This window comes from Sceloporus occidentalis, unplaced genomic scaffold, assembly GCF_023333645.1.
Source record: "Sceloporus occidentalis isolate IW3139 unplaced genomic scaffold, rSceOcc1.0.p SCAF_20, whole genome shotgun sequence".
In the NCBI taxonomy this organism is placed as follows: Eukaryota; Metazoa; Chordata; class Lepidosauria; order Squamata; family Phrynosomatidae; genus Sceloporus; species Sceloporus occidentalis.
The window spans coordinates 1080530-1102467 of NW_028317000.1; the positions used below are offsets into that span (position 1 = coordinate 1080530).

Genomic DNA, 21938 nt, shown 5'->3' on the forward strand with positions numbered 1-21938 from the left:
CCGGCGAAGCTACGTCACGGCCTTTGAATATCGAGCGCTCCGATTGGTCCAGGCCTGCTCCGACCCCCTGTGTGTGCTGTTGCCTGGTTGGCTCAGAACAGCGGGCCTCGAACTGTGCCCTGTTGGACTTCAGCTCCCAGAAGCCTCAGCCACGGGAGGGGCCTGGACTTCCGGGAGTGCGCGCGAGGGAGGTGAGGGGTCTTGGCTGCTGGAGTCTTCACAGGGAAGCGACGCGGCGGCAACAGGCTTCGCAGGAAGCAGAAGTGTTAACTGTTGGTGCCTGAAGGGTTTACTGCCTTCTGCATATTGGCTCAGAAGGTACTGTTCAAACGCTCGGGACAAGGAACCCACCTTTTAGACCGGTTCCGTCTGTTTTCATCATCATCATCATCATCATCATCACATGCCTCCCTCCATATTTCCGGCTTTCATTACTCACGGATTTGATCAGTGTGTTCTCTCTAAGAATCTGTAGGTCCTCCAGCGCAACTCTATGGTCAGCTTTAACTAAAGGTTGCCCTGAAAGGCCTAGAGAGTATTCCTAGAGAGGACGCTCTGCTAGGCCTTTGACGCTCCTCCAGCGCAACTCTATGGTCAGCTTTAACTAAAGGTTGCCCTGAAAGGCCTAGAGAGTATTCCTAGAGAGGACACTCTGCTAGGCCTTTGACGCTCCTCCAGCGCAACTCTATGGTCAGCTTTAACTAAAGGTTGCCCAGAAAGGCCTAGAGAGTATTCCTAGAGAGGACACTCTGCTAGGCCTTTGACGCTCCTCCAGCGCAACTCTATGGTCAGCTTTAACTAAAGGTTGCCCAGAAAGGCCTAGAGAGTATTCCTAGAGAGGACACTCTGCTAGGCCTTTGACGCTCCTCCAGCGCAACTCTATGGTCAGCTTTAACTAAAGGTTGCCCAGAAAGGCCTAGAGAGTATTCCTAGAGAGGACACTCTGCAAGGCCTTTGACGCTCCTCCAGCGCAACTCTATGGTCAGCTTTAACTAAAGGTTGCCCAGAAAGGCCTAGAGAGTATTCCTAGAGAGGACACTCTGCTAGGCCTTTGACGCTCCTCCAGCGCAACTCTATGGTCAGCTTTAACTAAAGGTTGCCCTGGAAGGCCTAGAGAGTATTCCTAGACAGGACGCTCTGCTAGGCCTTTGACGCTCCTCCAGCGCAACTCTATGGTCAGCTTTAACTAAAGGTTGCCCAGAAAGGCCTAGAGAGTATTCCTAGAGAGGACGCTCTGCTAGGCCTTTGACGCTCCTCCAGCGCAACTCTATGGTCAGCTTTAACTAAAGGTTGCCCTGGAAGGCCTAGAGAGTATTCCTAGAGAGGACGCTCTGCTAGGCCTTTGACGCTCCTCCAGCGCAACTCTATGGTCAGCTTTAACGAAAGGTTGCCCTGGAAGGCCTAGAGAGTATTCCTAGAGAGGACGCTCTGCTAGGCCTTTGTTGCTCCTCCAGCACAACTCTATGGTCAGCTTTAACTAAACGTTGCCATGAAAGGCCTAGAGAGTATTCCTAGAGAGGACACTCTGCTAGGCCTTTGACGCTCCTCCGGCGCAACTCTATGGTCAGCTTTAACTAAAGGTTGCCCTGGAAGGCCTAGAGAGTATTCCTAGAGAGGACGCTCTGCTAGGCCTTTGACGCTCCTCCAGCGCAACTCTATGGTCAGCTTTAACGAAAGGTTGCCCTGGAAGGCCTAGAGAGTATTCCTAGAGAGGACGCTCTGCTAGGCCTTTGTTGCTCCTCCAGCACAACTCTATGGTCAGCTTTAACTAAACGTTGCCATGAAAGGCCTAGAGAGTATTCCTAGAGAGGACACTCTGCTAGGCCTTTGACGCTCCTCCGGCGCAACTCTATGGTCAGCTTTAACTAAAGGTTGCCCAGAAAGGCCTAGAGAGTATTCCTAGAGAGGACACTCTGCTAGGCCTTTGTCGCTCCTCCAGTGCAACTCTATGGTCAGCTTTAACTAAAGGTTGCCCAGAAAGGCCTAGAGAGTATTCCTAGAGAGGACACTCTGCTAGGCCTTTGACGCTCCTCCGGCGCAACTCTATGGTCAGCTTTAACTAAAGGTTGCCCAGAAAGGCCTAGAGAGTATTCCTAGAGAGGACGCTCTGCTAGGCCTTTGTTGCTCCTCCAGCACAACTCTATGGTCAGCTTTAACTAAAGGTTGCCCTGAAAGGCCTAGAGAGTATTCCTAGAGAGGACACTCTGCTAGGCCTTTGACGCTCCTCCGGCGCAACTCTATGGTCAGCTTTAACTAAAGGTTGCCCAGAAAGGCCTAGAGAGTATTCCTAGAGAGGACACTCTGCTAGGCCTTTGACGCTCCTCCGGCGCAACTCTATGGTCAGCTTTAACTAAAGGTTGCCCAGAAAGGCCTAGAGAGTATTCCTAGAGAGGACGCTCTGCTAGGCCTTTGTTGCTCCTCCAGCACAACTCTATGGTCAGCTTTAACTAAAGGTTGCCCTGAAAGGCCTAGAGAGTATTCCTAGAGAGGACACTCTGCTAGGCCTTTGACGCTCCTCCAGTGCAACTCTATGGTCAGCTTTAACTAAAGGTTGCCCAGAAAGGCCTAGAGAGTATTCCTAGAGAGGACACTCTGCTAGGCCTTTGACGCTCCTCCGGCGCAACTCTATGGTCAGCTTTAACTAAAGGTTGCCCAGAAAGGCCTAGAGAGTATTCCTAGAGAGGACACTCTGCTAGGCCTTTGTCGCTCCTCCAGTGCAACTCTATGGTCAGCTTTAACTAAAGGTTGCCCTGAAAGGCCTAGAGAGTATTCCTAGAGAGGACACTCTGCTAGGCCTTTGACCCTCCTCCAGCGCAACTCTATGGTCAGCTTTAACTAAAGGTTGCCCTGAAAGGCCTAGAGAGTATTCCTAGAGAGGACACTCTGCTAGGCCTTTGACGCTCCTCCAGCGCAACTCTATGGTCAGCTTTAACTAAAGGTTGCCCTGAAAGGCCTAGAGAGTATTCCTAGAGAGGACACTCTGCTAGGCCTTTGACCCTCCTCCAGCGCAACTCTATGGTCAGCTTTAACTAAAGGTTGCCCTGAAAGGCCTAGAGAGTATTCCTAGAGAGGACACTCTGCTAGGCCTTTGACGCTCCTCCGGCGCAACTCTATGGTCAGCTTTAACTAAAGGTTGCCCAGAAAGGCCTAGAGAGTATTCCTAGAGAGGACACTCTGCTAGGCCTTTGACGCTCCTCCAGCGCAACTCTATGGTCAGCTTTAACTAAAAGTTTCCATGAAAGGCCTAGAGAGTATTCCTAGAGAGGACACTCTGCTAGGCCTTTGTAGCTACTCCAGCGCAACTCTATGGTCAACTTTAACTAAAGGTTGCCCTGGAAGGCCTAGAGAATATTCCTAGAGAGGACACTCTGCTAGGCCTTTGACGCTCCTCCAGCGCAACTCTATGGTCAACTTTAACTAAAGGTTGCCCTGAAAGGCCTAGAGAGTATTCCTAGAGAGGACACTCTGCTAGGCCTTTGTAGCTACTCCAGCGCAACTCTATGGTCAACTTTAACTAAAGGTTGCCCTGGAAGGCCTAGAGAATATTCCTAGAGAGGACACTCTGCTAGGCCTTTGACGCTCTTCCAGCGCAACTCTATGGTCAGTGTCTGGCAAACATTGACCATAGAGTTGCCCTGGAGGACCTAGAGCTTCCTAGACAGGCGTCCTCTCCGGTTAAAATACGGTGCTTTTGCCATTCAGGGTCTCCCATGTTCTTGTGCCCCGGACCCTGGCGAATGGCGAATGCAGAGGGAGTGGTGCGTATTTACTTGTATTGCACTCTCTACGCAATATTGAAAAACAACAACAATACAGTTAAAACCTAGAAAAGTGATACGCTAAAATAGAATTAGATTGTTGCAATGCTAAAATAGATTACTTATTAAAAGAATAATACAAATACAGTTATATATATAAAAATATATATATAACGCTTAAAATGATGCAACAGCCACCAATCTGGTCCTTCAAGAGCGTTCTGTTTTAAGAATAAAGTGTCTTACTTAATTCTGCCAAGATAAAAAACGTAAGGCTGTGAGCAAGTAACAGCTGTGTTTAGGCCATTGCAGCCCAAGACACGCTGCAGAAATGATAAGTCCAGATTGCGATGGCCTCAGCTGCCCTGGATTAGTGCCAGGAGTCTGGAGTTCTGTGAGGCGTTTTAGCCTTCTCTACTGAAGAGCTCCGGTGCCACAGGAAACTACAGTTCCCAGGATTCCTAGCACTGAGCCAGGACAGTTAAGAGTGCTCTCAAACTGGATTAATTCTGCAGTGTGTTTTAAAGCTGTATTGTTTTTAAATTGTGTTGTTTCAAATCTGCTGTTCGCCACCTTGAGTCCCTATACTGGGAGAAACGTGGGATATAAGAAAATAATAATAATAATAATAATAATAATAATAGTGTTTTATACCTTCAAGGACAGGCGCATGCTTGCGTTCTGCTGGGTTTTGCTCTTTCTTTGGCTCATAACCTGTTAGGTTGCTATCCAGTTTATGGCTGCTCCGAAGTGGGTCTTCTTGTTGTAGCTGCTGCCGCAAATCAGTCCCCTCAGTAACTCCTCACAGAAGAAGACAACTAAGGCCTGTTACAGACTGCCAAAATAAAGCTGCTTCGGGTCTCTTTGGAGGTATCATTATTATTATTATTATTATTAACCTTTATTTATAAAGCGCTGTAAATTTACACAGCGCTGTACATACAATCTTTTTAATTGGACGGTTCCCTGCCCTCAGGCTTACAATCTAAAAAGACACAACACAAAAGGAGAAGGGAGTGGTGGAGGGGAAGGGGCCTTTCTAGTAGGATAATACATATAAAATACATATGCTGTTTAAATGATGCATGCACCCTAAGAATCCGGAAGCTGCACCAAAGCTGCCCTCCAGTGCTTAGGAATGGAGTGTGGCTTTGGCGCGACCTCCGGACTCTTAGGACCCATGCATCATTTAAATAGCATACCTCCAAAGAGACCCGAAGCAGCTTTATTTGGACAGTCTGTAACAGGCCTAAGAATGGGGAGGACAGCTATGGAAGAACTAGATAAGAGCCTAAAGAGTAAAAATATACAACTGAGCACAAAAAATTAGAATCATGCAAGCCATTGTATTCCCCATCACTGTATGGATGCAAGAGCTGAACAATTAATGAAGCAGCCGAGAAGGAAAGCCATTCCTGTGAGATCTGGTGCTGGAGGAGAGTGCTAAGGATCCTGTGGGCAGCCAAAAAGGCAAATGGATGGCTCCTAGAATAGATCCAGCCTGAAATCTCCCTGGAGGCCAAGATGTTTCAATTAAGGTTGTTGTACTTTGAACGCATCACAAGAAGGCATGAATCATAGGAAAATACAAAAATGCTAGTGAAGATTGAGGGAACCAGGAGAGAAAGGCCATACGATTGACGGACGGACTATTAATGAGGTCACACTTATGAATCTTTAAGAACTAAGAAGAGTAGTGGAAGATAGGGAGCCTCCGTAATACAGTCTATCCATCTAGCATGTGGTCTACCTCTCTTTCTGCTTCCCTCCTTTCCTAGCGTTACTGTCATTTCTAGTGAGTCCTGCCTTCTCATGATGTGGCCAAAGTACAACAGCCTCAGTTTGGTCACCTTGATTCCAGGGAGAGTTCAGGCTTAATCTGGTCAAGGACCCATTTTCTTGTCTTTTTGGCTGTCCATGATATCCTCAGCACTCTTCTTCAGCACCACATCTCAAATGAATTCATTTTCTTGCTGTTAGCATTCGCTATTGTCCAGCTCTCACATCCATACATAGTGAATGGGAATACTATGGCTTGGATGATTCTGTCCTTAGTGCTCAGTTGTATATCTTTACTCTTTAGGATCTTTTCTAGTTCTTTCGTAGCTGCCCTTCCCATTCATAGTCTTTTTCTGATTTCTTGACTACAGTCCCTGTTCTGATATGTGTTTGACCCAAGGTATGAGAACTCTTTTACTGTTTTGATTTTCTCATTGTCCAGATTGAATCAGGGACGTAGCCAGGATTTTGGGAAGGGGGGGGCTCCAGACTAAGTGCCACCATTATAATGGGGCTTGGGTGCGGCGGCGCGGCAGCACACACCATTCATTTTATCTAACGGAAGGGGGGGTCTGGACCCCAAGAACCCCCCCCCCTTGGCTATGTCCCTGATTGAATGTTTGTAGATCCTCCATGGTCATTATTTATGTTTTCAGTTCAGTAAGCCTGCCTTTACACATCCCAAAACAGATGGGCAAGAAAGAGCTGCTTCCGATTGCTCTGGCAGCTGGGTCTGGAGGAAAAAACAGCCAGAAAAAGAGGGGGGAAAGTCCACTCTTTTCCAGCATCCTATTTGGGACTGGACCATACAGTCACCACGGTCCCATGCCAACTAGGGGCAACCCGGGCTGGAGCGGCCTTTAGTCAGTTCAGGCTTCCAGTCTGCTTGATCCCTTTCTTGATCTTCCTTAGTAGTTGTTCCAGGTCTATGATGTCTTCTGCTAGTAGTTTACAAGATTGACAGAACAGTTTATAGATTGTTATTTTGACAGTTCCCTGCCCTCAGATTTACAATCTAAAAAGACATGCCACAAAAGGAGAAAGGAATGGCAGTGGGTAAGAGGATCAAGTCCAGCAGATACTGCCAGTTTTTCTCTCCCTCTGAGGCCAGGGCTGTGGCAGTTGGATGGAGAGAGGGCCTTTCAAATTTACTAGGCACTGAGAGCACTGCCTGTATCTATTTTCATGAAGGCTCTGTGGATGACTAGTTTCTGGGTATGGGAATTGGAGAAGCCACCTGACATGATTGGGCTTGCATTCCTCTGGAAGGGAAGGTGTGTGGCTTGGAAATGCTTAAGCCAAAGCAGTGTGCCTTGAGTGAGGCTACCCTTGAAGATGATACGGAAGCCACAGCTAGTGTAGCACATGGCAGCTGAGACTGCTGATTGGACATTCATGGATGGTTGACCAAAAATAATGTACCTTTACTAGATGTTCCCAGTAATTATGACTAACTCATGGTTTGACCAGTGCAGGAAAGATGTGTTAACATTTATATAGGGAGGGGGGACCAGGATGAAGTATAACCTCATTGTAAATATTTATTTATTTATTTATTTAGGTATTTATACCCCGCCCTTCAGCCCTAATGGCTCTCAGAGCGGCTTACAATTATTTTTAATCAGACAGTTCCCTGCCCTCAGGCTTACAATCTAAAAGACACGAAACAAAAGGGGAAGGGGATGATGGAGGGAAAGGGGATGAGGTCCAGTGGTTCTTCTCTCCCTCTGAGGCCTGGGCCAAGGCAGATGTACTGGAGGGAGGGCTAATATATATATGTAAATAGAGGAGGATTTGCTCAACCTGACTTGAAACTAGTGCAAGACAAGCTGTGGATATTATTGGATAACCCTAAATTATTGATGCTGGAAGGTCAGGATCTGCACTTTGGTTGGCATGGCTTCCTATGGTATAATAATGCATCAGTTCAGAAAGCATTCAATAAATATCTGATTAGTAAAGTGCTATATAAAGTTTGGAGTAAATATAAACAATGGTTATATACTAAAACACTCCATTAGCTATCGTTATCTGAAGCGCTTTTACTTAAAGCACTACAAAGGCAGGGAGAGTGGGTAACTTCTAGAGATCTGCTTAACCTAACAGGAGAGTTATACCAACTGAAAAGTAGGCAAGAGTTATTGAAGGAAGTGTTTAATATCCAATGGTGCCCTTATCTACAAACTTTAGAAAGATGTAAGACAGAAAAAGATAGAGGATTTGATTTGGGAAAAAGTAAATTTGAAAAACAACTGTTTAAGGGGTGAAATAATCTGATTGGTAACCTATACAAAATATTGTTGTAATTTAATTTAGAGGATGACATAATCAAAGATTATATGGAGAAATGGCCGAAAGGTATAGGCTATAATACAGATTTGTAGAATTGGCAGAAATTATGAAAAAATAGCAACATTGTTGTGACCTAAAAGGACATTTTTGGAAATGATACACAGATGGCATTTCTCCCCTGGTGAACCTGCAACGATCTCTAAGGATACAAATAATTTATGTTGGAAATCTAGTGAGGAGATTGGAACCTTCTACCATTTGTAGTTGAGAAGTAAGAAAGTGAAGAAATTCAGGTTGATGACAAGAGCTTAATTGCAAATAATATTACAGAAGAAAATTAATGTGTCCAGAATTCTTCTTACTAGGTTTATTTAATGTTGAAGCAAATGCAGAGGAAGAAGTTGGTAGGCTTTGTTGGTGTATGATAACTGAAGCCAGAACTGTTGGAAAACAGTTAACATACCAACAGAAGATGAATGGATAGGGAAGATAGTTGATATTGTAGAATTAGATACATAGACTTGTATACTTGAGGGGAACCCCAATTTGTAAAAGATTGGAGAAGGTTTCAGGAGTATTTAAAACAGCGATTTGGTGATTTAACCACTTCTGGATTTGTAGATTAAACAAATTTGTTTTTTTATTAATGGGTGGTAAGTGTGTATGGCATCCAATCAATTAAAAGATCGAAGGAAGGCGAAAAGTAGTTAAAGTTAATTATAACTCAGTTCTTTTTTATGTTTGTTAAGAAAGGTATACAAAATTATGATTTAAACTGAACTTTTGGCATTTGGTAACCATTTAGTTATTTTGTTGTTCTGTTATTTGTATGTGAAATGTGTATTGTTCATTATGTGCTATATGATCTGTTTGAAAAATTAATTTATTTCTAAAAGACTGCTGATTGGAACATTTTATAGCAGATGTGGCCTCAAGGTGCCCTTAGTTAAATCAAGACAACCCACTTGGGGGGCAGGTGAACCCCCCCCCCATGACCCCTAGAGAACCTAGCTAGGCCTATTTGATTTTTTAAAAGAACATTTGGGACACATGCTGAGAGAGGGTTAAGCCCTCAAAGTTCCCCAATCTCCCCCCCAAATCTTGGCATTCGCTCATCCCTAGTGTATTCTCAGTGATTAGAAAGATGCTGCTAAAACATTCTTTAGGATGCTGCCTAAATTGTCTGGGTACTAGTCATTGTATGTTTCAGTGATGAACACTGTCTGTTTTTGTCTCAGTGAAAAATTGTTTACTGATAAGGAATAACATCAAATGCACAGAAGAAAACGTGACCAGAAGATTTATGGGAAATCTCTGTAAGCTACAATGGCAATGGAAGTACTTCCAGAACTATATGATGTATTCCAGGGAGAGGTATGTACTAAAACTTTATTTTTTAGAGTGAAGGAGGGGAAAACATTTTGGAAAACAGCTTTAAAAGGCGTAGTCTTAACACTGTAATTTCTAGTAATCTAACAGTGCAGTTCTTTAATATATGTTCAGAGGTAAATGCCGTTGAGTCGAGTTTCCATATGAAGTTCAATCATGTGCTTACCTCTTCAGAAGTAAGATCTGCCACATTGGTTTGGGTGTAAACTCAGGTAAGCATGTATAGAATTGTAGGCTGAGGAATAGTGAAACAGTAAATCATTTTGGAGATGGTGAAGGAATACACTTGTAGTGGTGCATGTTCTGGTTCTGGTGCATGCTCAGGTTATTCATATGTATCTATATTGTATTGGGGTTTATTGCACCTAGTGCACTATATTTACATTTTATATATAGGTGTGTGGCACTGCTTTATTACTATGTTACTAGTATTTTGAAACGGCCCTCGGGCTATTCAATAAACTGTACTGTGAATACACTTGTATGCAGACAGTTATATATCAGTCCCTGGTATCTCCAAATAAAAAGGTCAAGTAACAGATGGTGGGAAAGACTTCTGCTTGAGACCCTGGCATATGGCCAGTCTAAGCGGATAACACTGGAGCGGTATATGAGCTTTCTTTATTATTACTGTTTATTAATAATTAATACATTAATAATACTGTTAATCTCACTTACTTTGCCACTAATTATATTATTTTTTTGCAGGTTGCTTCTGTTACAGATTATGGAGCATTCATAAAAATTCCAGGAACAAGGAAGCAAGGTTTGTGTCTCTGTGGTATTAGTTATATGACAAATACAGCAACATTCAAAATCCACAAAACAGTGACATCTGTATTGGGCCATCCAAAAATGCACAAAATGCATCATGCAAGCTTTCAAAACGCCACTGGTTGCTTTATCAGCAAAGCTGTTAAAAGTCATAACAGGAGAAGAAAATGACAATGTTAATGTCACCAGCCTACATTTTGGAAAGATGTTGTTTTTGTTGTTGTCAGTTAAGATTGTCTTGAGGGATATCAATGCAGGCAGAGGCCACTTTCCTCTTTGGCAATATAGGCACAGGGAGACGTAAATTTAAACTCTGTTAGCAATAGTAAAAGTAACTTCACTTGAGATGGCTGTTTCTGTCCTATGTGACACTACATGGCCTTTCTTAGGCAGAGAACATTAAATTGCTCAAGAAGGCTCTGGACTGTTGCATCTGGAAACATGTTTAGGTGCTGTCTTGGTAAATTTCAACAAATGCAATAAATTCAATAAAAAAAGTTTTACCCTTGTTGGAAGTCCCCGTTCCTTGGCTCTCTCTTCTTTTGGTTTACCTTGCTGCAGCTAAAATGCAGTATCCTCACATCCAGAAAACATATTCGGGTGAGCTGTGTTGGCCATACTGCAAAATACAACATTTAAAATCCAAGATGCACAAAATACATCATGCTAGCTTTCAAAGGATACAGATTGCCCAAAAAGGGCGGTCTGCCCACGCCTTGTTTTGCTGTGCGAGGGAGCCACAGCAGACAAACTGCATGGCTCCCTCGCGCAGCGAAAAGAACCCGCAAAAAGCGGGTCCTTCTTGCGGTGCCATAAGTACGTCGCAGTGTGCCAATGGCGCACTCGTGACATCCTTATGATGCTGGAATGTGCGGACGCTAAGCATCCGTCACATCAAAATGGCGGTGCCTGTATGTACAGGGCACTGCCATTTTGACGCCCTGTCACATGCTAGGGGTGAGGCCAATATGGGCGGTGTGCCCTCGGCCAACCCTTAGTATGTGACGGGGGTGCCGCAAAGGCCCATCTGGAGAGGGCCATAGTTCTGCAGGTGTCTTCATCAGGCAGAGGTGTTCAAAAGCATACAGGAGGAAAAGAAAAAATGTTGACTTAGAGTTACGAGGCCTACATTTTGTAACTATGTTGTTTTTGATGTTAGCAGTTAAGATGGTCCAGAGTGATCTCAGTGGAGACATAGTTCACTCACTCTTTGGCCATGTGGCACTTGTAATGCCCAGATTTTATAACTCTTGGCCTCCCAGTGCTCACCCAGCCAAAAGGGAGTGGCCTTTACCTGCATTGATATCCCTATAGAAAATCTTAACTGACAGCAACAAAAACAGGATCTTGGCAAAATGTAGGTCATTTTTGACTTATGGTGATCATAAAGTGGAACATATCTCAGGAGTTTCTTCAGAAGGGGTTTGCAATTGCCATCCTCTGAGGCTGAGACTTCCTGAGGTCACCTGGTGTGTTTTCATGGCCAAGCGGAGATTTGAATTGAGTCCTAGTCCAATGCTCAAACCACTACACCACACTTGCTATCCCTGGATTAATTATATATTGTGGTTCATGGTGGTTCAGTGTGGTTCAATGTGCATTTTTGCCAGCATGGTAAATAACTAGGAAAATTAGAAGAAATCAGAATTGATGTTTCTTTTTAGAGCCTGAACCTTTAGTGTTATTTTATTTTAGTGTAATTTATTACACTAGAGGTCTGTATATAGTTTTATTTTTATTGTTTGATGGTTTAGGATTTTTAACTGTTTTAATATGTACTGTTTTTAAACACTGTTATCTTTTAAATTGCATTTTACTCGAGTTATGTGTATTAATACTCTACTAGTTTAATTCTATTTTAATATCCATTTTTTATGTTTTTAAATGATTTTTAAAAATTTTTAAGTTGCTTTGTTTCCCAAATTTGGGGGGGGGGGGGAAGCGGAATATTAATATTATTAATAATATTAAAAATAACAACAACAACAGTATTAATTTGTGTGTGTGTGCTTGTGTGCCTTGAATCTTATCTAGAAAAACAATATTTTCTGTCATATTTCTTCTCAGGCCTTGTACACAAAAGTCAAATGTCAAATTGCCGAGTGGATGTGCCCTCAGAACTGGTGGATGTTGGTGAAAAAGTGTGGGTGAAATTGATAGGAAAGGAGGTGAGTTGCTGCTCCTTTTAGTGAGAGGTCTATTATATAGAAAGGATTTCACAAAACAAAGTACAAGAATATTTTTATTAAGCTGAAGTTGTATACCTTGGACATGAATCCATGGATTTTATGGAGTGAAAAGCAGTCAGGTTGAATCCTTATAGTCTCCTTCAGCTCTTCTGATTTTATTGGATTGTAAATCTGTATAAGACACAGGTCTCTGAACAGCACTTCTTCGTATCAAAATAGTCATAGGACTTCTAAAATGAGTAGTTCACAATGACATTTTAAATTGGCTATCATAAATTAATTTTCTCCTTCTGTGGTGTGGGGCTAGTCACAGTTCATACCCAATGCCCATATGAAGGGCAAACAGCCAATAAAATAAATTTATATTCATGATGTAGTAACTTCCTTTGTGGACTACACATAGTGGGAATAACTTGTGTTCAGCTAGTACATTCTCCCCACATCAGGATGTGAGACAGACTAAAAGCAGTCTGAATGTAGAGAAACGTAACAGGTCTCCAGTAATTGGACTGCATGTTTGTAATGGGACTAATGTATAGTTTGATTGCATAAGTGGAAATCCCTTCATTTGGAATCCACACACACACACACACACACACACACACACACATATATATAGTATAGGCAGCAAGTGTATCCTAATTATAAGATTTGCCTTCTGGATTTTTTCTGAACTCTTTGCAGAAGTGAAGTCAGCAGTCAAGTTTGTTGTTACTGCTATGGGAGAATGGTATCAGCAGGCGTGGGGAAAACTCGGGGTTTGTGGAAGTACAAAAAGTGTTTAGAAAGGAATCTGTAATTGTAAAAAAGATTTTTTTTGCTGGGAGCGTTCTGCAGTAACATTTAATTGTATTGCAATTCGCCCAATAAAGAGGGAATAATAAATTTAGAGGCACACATTCAAATCTGATCAAGGGGCTTTAAATTGAATTACTTGTGGAAGTATTTATTTTCAATGGGGCTTGAGCATAGATGCTATTTGCCTTACGCAGGGTGTGTGTGTCTGGAACGGATCCTCTGTGTAGGCAAGGACACACTGTAGTACCTTATATTTTTCCCTATTGAAATTCATTTTGTAAGTATTGGCCCAGCTTTCTAATGTGTTATGGTAATTTTGAATTCTGATCTTGTCCTCTGGGCTCCACCTCCTAATTTGATATCATCTACCCAGCCATAGAAACCCACTGGGTTACCTTGGGCCAGTTACACACACTCAGCCTCAGATATAGGCAATGGCAAACCCCTATGAAGAAACTTGCTAAGAAAACCCCATGGTAGGGTCTCCATAAGTCGTAAAGGAACTGAAGACACACAGCAGCAGCAGCAACAACAAATTTGATAGGCATGCTCTCTGTTGCATCATCTATTGTCTAAGTACCTCATACATTCACAATTCTGTTTTGGCCTTTTTCTACCAACACATGTATTCCCTCTGAATGAAAATCTCTTAAAGTTGCCCTTCAGCTCTGATCATGTATAGTAAACCATTAGGATAGTACAGTGTTATTGTACTCAAGGTTCTTTACTATAGAATCTTAGACATAATACAGATTAATCCACCTGAGATATCCGGGCAAATACTGGCAGAGAGTCTTCTATTTGTAAATCTCATGCAAGATGTCTATGCTTAGATCTTATATATCAGCAATTTTGAAGAAATTGAATTCAGTATTTTCACAGATCAAGTATTAAAAGTGAAAAAAAGAAATGGAAGAGTCACTGCTAGCTAGGAAATCATTTCCATTCTGCCCTTCAGCATCTTGACTTGGACATCAGTATCATACTGTTGGGTTGTACCCTGGGTCCTGAGAACGGCACAAATCTAAAAGCATCTTTCCTTGTTTTTCAGGAGAAAGACAACAAACTAAAACTGTCTCTTTCCATGAAGGCTGTTAATCAAGGAACTGGAAAGGACCTTGACCCCAACAATGTTGCTCTTGAGTAAGTGAAATAAGTTTAACTCAAAAAAATAGTAAGGAAGAATGAGCTTCTGAATGCCATTTGTTCTCCCCCCCCCTTCTAAATATTTCTCTGAATAGCAGTAAGATGCATGTGGATGTTCATAATGCTGTTCTCATTGTGGGGTGTAGGGATCCTAAGCCTTTAGTCCTTCAAGTTTAGGTTGAAGACTTTGATGATATACAGTTTGAGATTAATATTTGTATGATGCTCTTGTTTTCTGTCCTGGTAAAGAATGTACTAATGAATGATGAGACTTGGTAGTGTTTTAAAAACGTTTCCAAGTCTGAAAAAAATAAATTATTTTTTCGTTAATCTACTGAGTGAATTAATGAACCATTTCAGAAAATTGTTAATCCTAGAATAGTAAACTACTAGAACAAGAATGTAAAAGGCAACCAGCTATATTGTAAGCCACTCTGATAGCCTTGGCTGAAGAGCGGGGTATAAATAAATTATTATTATTATTATTATTATTATTGGTAGAGAATAACAGATGGCCTGCAACAAAAACATTGCTGTATAAAGGTCTGCTGTTCAGTGTGCCAGCCAGCCATGCAGTCTTCTAGAATACAGCATTCCATTCCCGTTTTCCCTCTCGTATTCTGTCATAAACCTGAATGGGCAGGTTAATATTCCATGCATAACATTTTCAATCCTCGTTATGCTGTTCTAGAATATTCACTTTCTGATTGATTGATTGATTGACTGATTGATTGATTGATTGATTTCTGCAAGCCTTGGGGATCCCCAAGCCTGTTCCTACCTTTGTGGTATAGAGGTATTTGTGTACTTAAGCTTTCACATCTAGAGAATGAATTTACTGTTGTATATAGGATATTCTGGTTATGTAAAGAAAAGTAGTCTTGTAGTCATTTTTAGATAATAGCTAAGTGTTAATATTCATCTTTCCTCCAAATCAAGAAGAAAACAGATGGAATTCCAGAGAGCATTGCAGGATAAAATGCAACATTAATAAATAAAAATTATGGCTGTAGGAGGCCACTTTTAGTACCTGAATTAAAGGTTCTTTGAATTTGGCATTGGCTCCAGTGGAACTGGAGTTCCCCCCTCCATTACAATATAGCGGGTGTTGCTTCTGATTGAAAACTTTTGCTATCTCCACATAGTCAAGATGCACGAAAGAAACGTTCATTCAAAGACTATACCAGCCAGAAGATCACTCTAGAAGCTGTCCTGAACACAGTTTGTAAGAAGTGTGGTTGCCCAGGTATGTTCAGATCAAATTACTTTCTAAAAATATATATTACCATCAGAGCATAGGACAGGTGGCATAACAAAATATATAAAATCAGATTTGAAATACTAAAATTTCAGCTTGACTTTTTATTGTATATTTGTCGATTGTTATTAGTTTAGAACTATAAAGTTGGAAAGTAACAGGCACATTAGAGCCATTGTATAGTGGTTTGAGCGTTGGACTATAACTGGATATCAGGGTTTGATTCCCCACTTAGCTATAGAAACTCACTGGGTGACTTTGGGTGAATTACATACTCTTAGTCCCTGAAAACCCCATGATAGGTTTGCCATGGGATAGCCATAAATCGGAAATTATTTATCATAGAGCTGGAAGAAACCATAAGGGCTGTCCAGTCCACTTCCGTATCATGTAAGAACACACAACCAAAGCACTCCCAACAGATGGCCATCCAGCCTAGTTAAAAACCTTCAAAGAAGGAGACTCCATCACACTCTGTGTGTTCTACTGTTGAACAGCTCTTACTGTCAGGAAGTTTTTCCTAATGTTTAGATTTTCCTAATGTTAGGCATTCCTAATGCTAAGGGGAACCAGCAGCCTTTAGGACTATGGTGAGGCTGAGGGTTGTATGAAACCACTCTTTTCAGGGTCTCTTAAAACCATCATGTAACCTTGCTGATCACTTTGTGTGGTGGTGCCTCCCCTGCCATGCATGCCTCCGTGGGCTCCCTTCCTTAGCTGTGTTTTCCACTAGTAGTGGTGGCAGCAATTTGGAAACACTTACAAGGCTTGTGTACAGGGCATCACTTCAATGGCTCGGAGGAACACTGTTTTGGAACAGGCAGAATGACTAGAGAGAGGAACTTGAGCACATGGTGGCAGTGAAGTAGCCGTGGCAAAACATTTTCAAATGGGGCCCTGCTTAACCTTTGTGACCTTTGCCAGGACTTGGCTGGCAGGTTCAAGCTGTGCTGCTGCTCCTGCTTTCTTTTGTTGGACAGGACAAAGGAAGAAGTAGCAGGAAAAACAAAGTTTGAATATTGGGGGAACAACTTCAGGCTGTCTGGGGAAGGAGGGGGAAAGAGAGTCCGGAGTTGATTCTTGGAAAGAGTCCGCCTCAGAGTGGCTCCTGTAGTTAAAATCTTTCCCTTCACTGTCCACACTAGTCTCCAGTCCAAAGCATATAGCCTCTGTAAACCCTGTACTCATACACCAGCTACACTTCTCTCTGCCTTGGTGAAAGACTGAAAATTCTTCCTCACCAGGCAGAAAAGTGGCTGCACCCCTCACAGCCTTGACAACAAAGGATTAAGAGTCCTTCCTCACCAGGGAGAAACGTTTCCCTTTACACCCAGTCACCTTGGGAGCAGCAACCAAGCAGCTGGCTGAGCAGTGATTGAAAAGCCTCTTACCCGTGCCAGCTTCCAGGTCACTGCTCAAACAGCTGCTCATTCACTGTTCTCTTTGTACTTGGTCACCCTGGGAATAGCACTTAAACAATCAGCCAACTGGTCTTCCTTTTGCTGTAAACCAGTGCAGGTGTGTGTGTGTGTGAGAGAGAGAGAGAGAGGAATAGGTCTGGGTTGCTGCTGCTGCTGCTGCTGCTGTAGTTACACATGAGAGGTGGAGACGGAAGAGATGGAGGTGATGGCAGGCTGGGCATGGCTGAGGTAGATGCCACTGGCCAGCTGGTTACTGTGCGCAAAGTTTTGGCAGCTCCCATGGGTCCAGCAGGCACTTCGCTCTGAATCTCTCTTTGTTCTGTCTCCCACTTCATATTCCCCTGAGGTATTTATAACCGTCCTTGGAAGGTCTGGAAACTTTTCCAGGCTGGCCATCTCATTGGGCAGTTGTCTCTTATGACCTGGGACTCCTTGTGATGCCCCCCCCCCAAATAAATGTAACACAACACCCAACACATCATTAAGATTGTCTTACTTTAAAATATGTATTTCACATTGAAGGTCATTTTGCAAAAGATTGCTTCATGCAGCCAGGAGGGACCAAGTACACCCTTATACCAGAGGAAGAAGAAATCCTTCCAGAAAACAAAAGAAAGGCTCATATATCTGAGGATTCTGTAAAGAAGAAGAAAAGGGTAAAACTAACATAAGCTTATTAAAAAGATAGATGAGAACTGTGAGTTGACAGCACTGGACATCGGGACAGTGAACAGTTTTGTTGCCTCATACATGGAAAATAAGCTTAATAATATGAATGGTATGGCTGCTTGTTAGTCTAATGTCAGACTGAGCACATTTTTACAATTTATCAGTGCTATAAGAAAGTTGCAGGTTTGTATAGCTTTCCAGACCTCCAGAGTAAGTTTCTTCATTGCTATATAAGAATTCTCTAGGACAAAGCTAAAGAGATTATTTACCATTTTTGTATATATTTGCTTGGGTCTCTTGGTGGAACCAGACATTATCTTTCCAGTTTCATTTCCAAGCAGAACTCAGCCTTCATTTTAAGCCAGTGGCCTCAGCAGTCATTACTGTTAGAAGCTTACATTGGTTTAATCTGTAAAAATTGTATTTCTTTGCTTGCTTGTTTTATTTCCTGCCTTTCTTCCAGTGGGGGACCCATATTGTATTTTGAAGGGTTGCCTTGTCATAAACATCTGCTCCAATATACAAAAAAAATTAACAAAGAAAAACATTAGAAACTGCTGTGGGTGTGTGTATAGTGTGTACAATATATACAGTGTACATATACACACATTCACTATACATAGTACTAAGAAATTATATACAGTATTCTGTTGGAATGCGGTTTTAGCAAAACTATGCTTTGGCTTAACAATTCAGTGAACTTTGTTTAACTGTTTCATAACTACATGGGATAGTACTGGAAAAAAATGTTACTTCTGTCCCTATATTCTTTTGTAGTATGCATAGAACTATGGGTTCATAGGCTTTGAAGAGTTATACTCTTATGCTCTGAAATAATGGCTGTATTGGAACAGAATATTCAACCATAGTTTAACATGACAAAGACAAATCTACTTTCCCCTCATCCCTGGGCTTGCACATGTGTCTCTTCAACTTTACAACATGTACAAGGATGGGAGGAGAACCTTACATTTCTGTTCTTGAGTAATTGCAGTTTACACTGTTATCTGAACCTCAACAAAATGTGGTTAAGCATGACTATAGTTGTAGTAGAAATAGGCCACATTTTAACCATATTTTCTGAAGCTGCCTTGTTTTCTTCAACTAGTTAAGGTTAACCATGGTGTAGTATGTGGGTACCATGCAAAGCTTTAAGTCTAGAATGGAAGCTTCCTCTATTCTGAGGAATAGAATTGCGTGTGAGTTTGGGGAGAACTACACTCATTCTTTTAATGACTATGGCCTGTTACAGACTGCCAAAATAAAGCTGCTTCAGGTTTCTTTGGAGGTATGCTATTTAAATGATGCATGGGTCCTAAGAGTCCGGAGGTCGCACCAAAGCCACACTCCATTCCTAAGCACCGGAGTGCAGCTTTTGGTGCAGCTTCCGGATTCCTAGGATGCATGCATCATTTAAATAGCATACCTCCAAAGAGACCCGAAGCAGCTTTATTTTGGCAGTCTGTAACAGACCACTGTAAGCTTTAACAGTGTTAGGTCTAAATACAGTAAAGCATTCTTCATTCAAATCATTCTCAAATGGTACTTCTCTTCCAACTTTTTGTGGAAATTTCCAAGAAAGGGAATCCACGTCATCTTTCAGCAATACAGACAACATGAAATCAATATTTATAATATCTGAGGAATAGTTCATATATTTCCTATAGATTGTATGTTTACAAAAGTGTTGTAAAATATTATTGTTCTGCTCTAAAACTTATAATAAACAAATGCAACAAATGTCTGTTTTCATCTGTGTGTAGTAAACTACATTCAGGAACCTGAAATTGCCCCAGGATATTTCTTTGAGTTTTGCATATCTTTAAAATGAGTACGACTTTCAAAATTCTTCTTAATGAAGAAACGAGTTAAGTCTTAATTGAGTGCCAGATAAGATTTATTCTTGGAATATAAAATACCCTGCACTTTTGGTCTTTGGGATATATGTTATACATGCAAATTGATACTGTTTTGGAATGTTAAAAGACAGAACAAGGGCATGTAATTGATTTCTGTTTAAGTTAGCCTAATAAACCACTTATGTAGCAGAGCCTTAGTTTACTGTCTTTAGAACCAGAAAAAACAGAGTAGCCATTCAACCCAAAAATCCTGTCCAGAGGGCAATGTGTAGTGAAAAGAAAGTCTACTGTGTAGGCTAAAGGGTAGATATTATGACATAGAAGCACCTGGACTATATTTCATCATGCCCTGGTTTATGTTGCAAACACTTTACATCTTTTTGCTGTTGAGTGTGTAAGGAAAAAAGTGTTGCTGCTGCAAAATGCAGTACAATAAATGAGTATTATAATTAGAAATAATTTCCTAATACTTTCTTCATAGGGAAAAAAGGAAAAGAAGGAAAAAAAGAAACACAAGAACAAAGCCCCTTCTGAACTGGATGTTTCTGACAGTGATGATTTAGACACCAGTAGCCAGCCAGCCAGAAAGAAAAGAAAAGGGACTGAAAAAGCCAGTACTTCGCAGAAGAAAAAGAAGAAGCATCATAAAAAGAAGCACAAGGAATGAGAAGCACCTAATGGTTCTGTTAACACAGCAAGGGCTTTTCTCTGGCCTCCCATAATCAGCTGACAAAAAGAACAGCCGAGACAGACAGAATTGTGTTAAGACAAAAGGTCTTTCCTTCTTTGAAAAGAGGCATTGTTTCCTGTGAATTTTAATAAAGACTTCTACATTTTCCCCCCACAAAGAAGGAAATTCAGTGCCAGCTGCAGTTGGATGTTTCTTGCCCAGATGTGGCGCTCATTTCATGTGAAACTCATGCCTTTCTGCACTATTGTTTCTTTGTGGTAAGATGCCAGGATTGCAGCATCTTTTGGAACAACCTTGAGTGATTGGTTAGAATTGTACATGGCATCAGCAACCCGGCTTCCTTAGGCAAGTTGACAGCTGGATGTTGATTAAACATCTGCAAGTCTTTCTCTGCACACTAAAAAGAAGAATGGACACACATTCCTGAGCTAACAGGTTGATTGGTGAAGAACAGATTGCCGTATCTCTCATACTGAAGGAGAAAAAAATAATCAGCCAATAGCACTTCTGCTTTTATAATCTGAAAATTGAGGCAAGAGTTAACTATGAAATAACCCTTTTTCTTCCTCATGATTTGTTCCATTTGCTGGCCAGCCTTTTGACTGTATTGCTCTTGCTGCCTCGGCTTCAAGTATTCTTCAGTTAAGGGATGGGAACAGCCTGTCCAGGGACTGCATGCAAGCCTGGTTCTCCCACTGTTGTGGCTCCTCAATCCACAGTTTTTTAGAATGATTTTTACCCAAAAATTGCACCAAAGAAGCATACCTGCAGCAAAAAAAACAAAACAAAAACCCACTTCTGAAAACCTGTGAGAAACATCCCCAAAAACAGCTTCTTTTTCAACCCCCGAGATGTCTAGAGTCATATTGCAGCCAAATTCCCCCATACCACTTTTAGCTGTATCCCAATAGGATGACAATGGGAAGACACAGCATTACTTCCAGTCACCATTTTGGCTAAGAAATTGCCAATGGAGAATGTTGTGCCAGACACTGAGAAAATTGGCCCTTGACTCCCATGCAGTTGTCCATCTTTGCTTTACATTACAGCTGTTTACAACTTTGCCCTCATTCTCAAACTGTAATCTCTACATGACTGTTTTATTTATTACTTATACCCTGCATACAGTAATAAATTCAAAATTTATGGTAGAAAAATATTGAAGTAGTATTTAGCTCCCTGCTATTTTCAGTGAATTTGCTGTGGAAATAAGTGCTATATCTGTGCTGACTGAAATATCTGAAGATAGGTTCTTCTATGTTCTCTCAGCATGAGGTTTTTGATGAAGCAAATGATTCAGATGTTTTCTGCTTAAGTATGATTGGGAAGACAGCTAGCATGGTGTAGTGCGTTGAGTGTTGGATTAGAACAGTGGTCCTCAAACTTTTTACCCTTGTGAGCCCCTTTAGATCTACATGCGGATGTGGCACCCCCCCCCAAGATGTAATATATGAATAAAAACCATTTTTGTTTAATGTGTATTTTTGTTTGTACATTTGTGTATATTCACATTTTATAAGGTAATAACATCATCGAATTATAACAGTTTTATTTAAATAAATTAAATACTTAACATGTATGTAGACTTTACATACTGTCTAGCCACACTTTCATACGCCAGTGCTCAGATATCTACACACTCGGTCATGCTTTCTTTCACTCACGCACATACTCAGTTTATTCTCTCACATGCAGTCACACAAAAACATGTGTATGTGAGTATGTAAAAAAGAGATGATGAGTGTAACTGTGTGTGAGTGAGAGACTGTGTATGGGAGACTGTAGAACAGGAAAAGTTTGGGAAGAGGAGGGGGAGGAAAGAATCAGGGCCTCCAAGTCTCATGTCCCCCCCCTTGAGCAACTCTTGTGCCTCACTGGGTCCTGCCCCATTGTTTGATAACCACTGGACTACAAC

The 21938-nt window shown here is 41.6% G+C and overlaps 1 protein-coding gene across 3 annotated transcripts; it reads left to right on the plus strand.

The window, feature by feature from the left end:
* The first annotated feature begins 109 nt into the window (after positions 1 to 109).
* On the plus strand, positions 110 to 21532 carry LOC149301699 (zinc finger CCHC domain-containing protein 17-like). 3 transcript variants are annotated; one of them, XM_089482770.1, is made up of 8 exons: positions 110 to 191; positions 9068 to 9203; positions 9927 to 9984; positions 12060 to 12160; positions 14031 to 14122; positions 15271 to 15371; positions 17327 to 17460; positions 19814 to 21532. In XM_089482770.1, the coding sequence occupies exons 2-8, from the start codon at positions 9156 to 9158 to the stop codon at positions 19997 to 19999; spliced, it is 720 nt and encodes a 239-aa protein (XP_089338896.1). In that variant the 5' UTR covers positions 110 to 191; positions 9068 to 9155; the 3' UTR covers positions 20000 to 21532. The 3 variants fall into 3 exon arrangements, with proteins under 3 accessions (XP_089338896.1, XP_089338894.1, XP_089338895.1); XM_089482768.1 differs by lacking the exon at positions 110 to 191 and adding an exon at positions 198 to 318; XM_089482769.1 differs by lacking the exon at positions 110 to 191 and adding an exon at positions 330 to 450.
* The last annotated feature ends 406 nt before the right edge of the window (positions 21533 to 21938 follow it).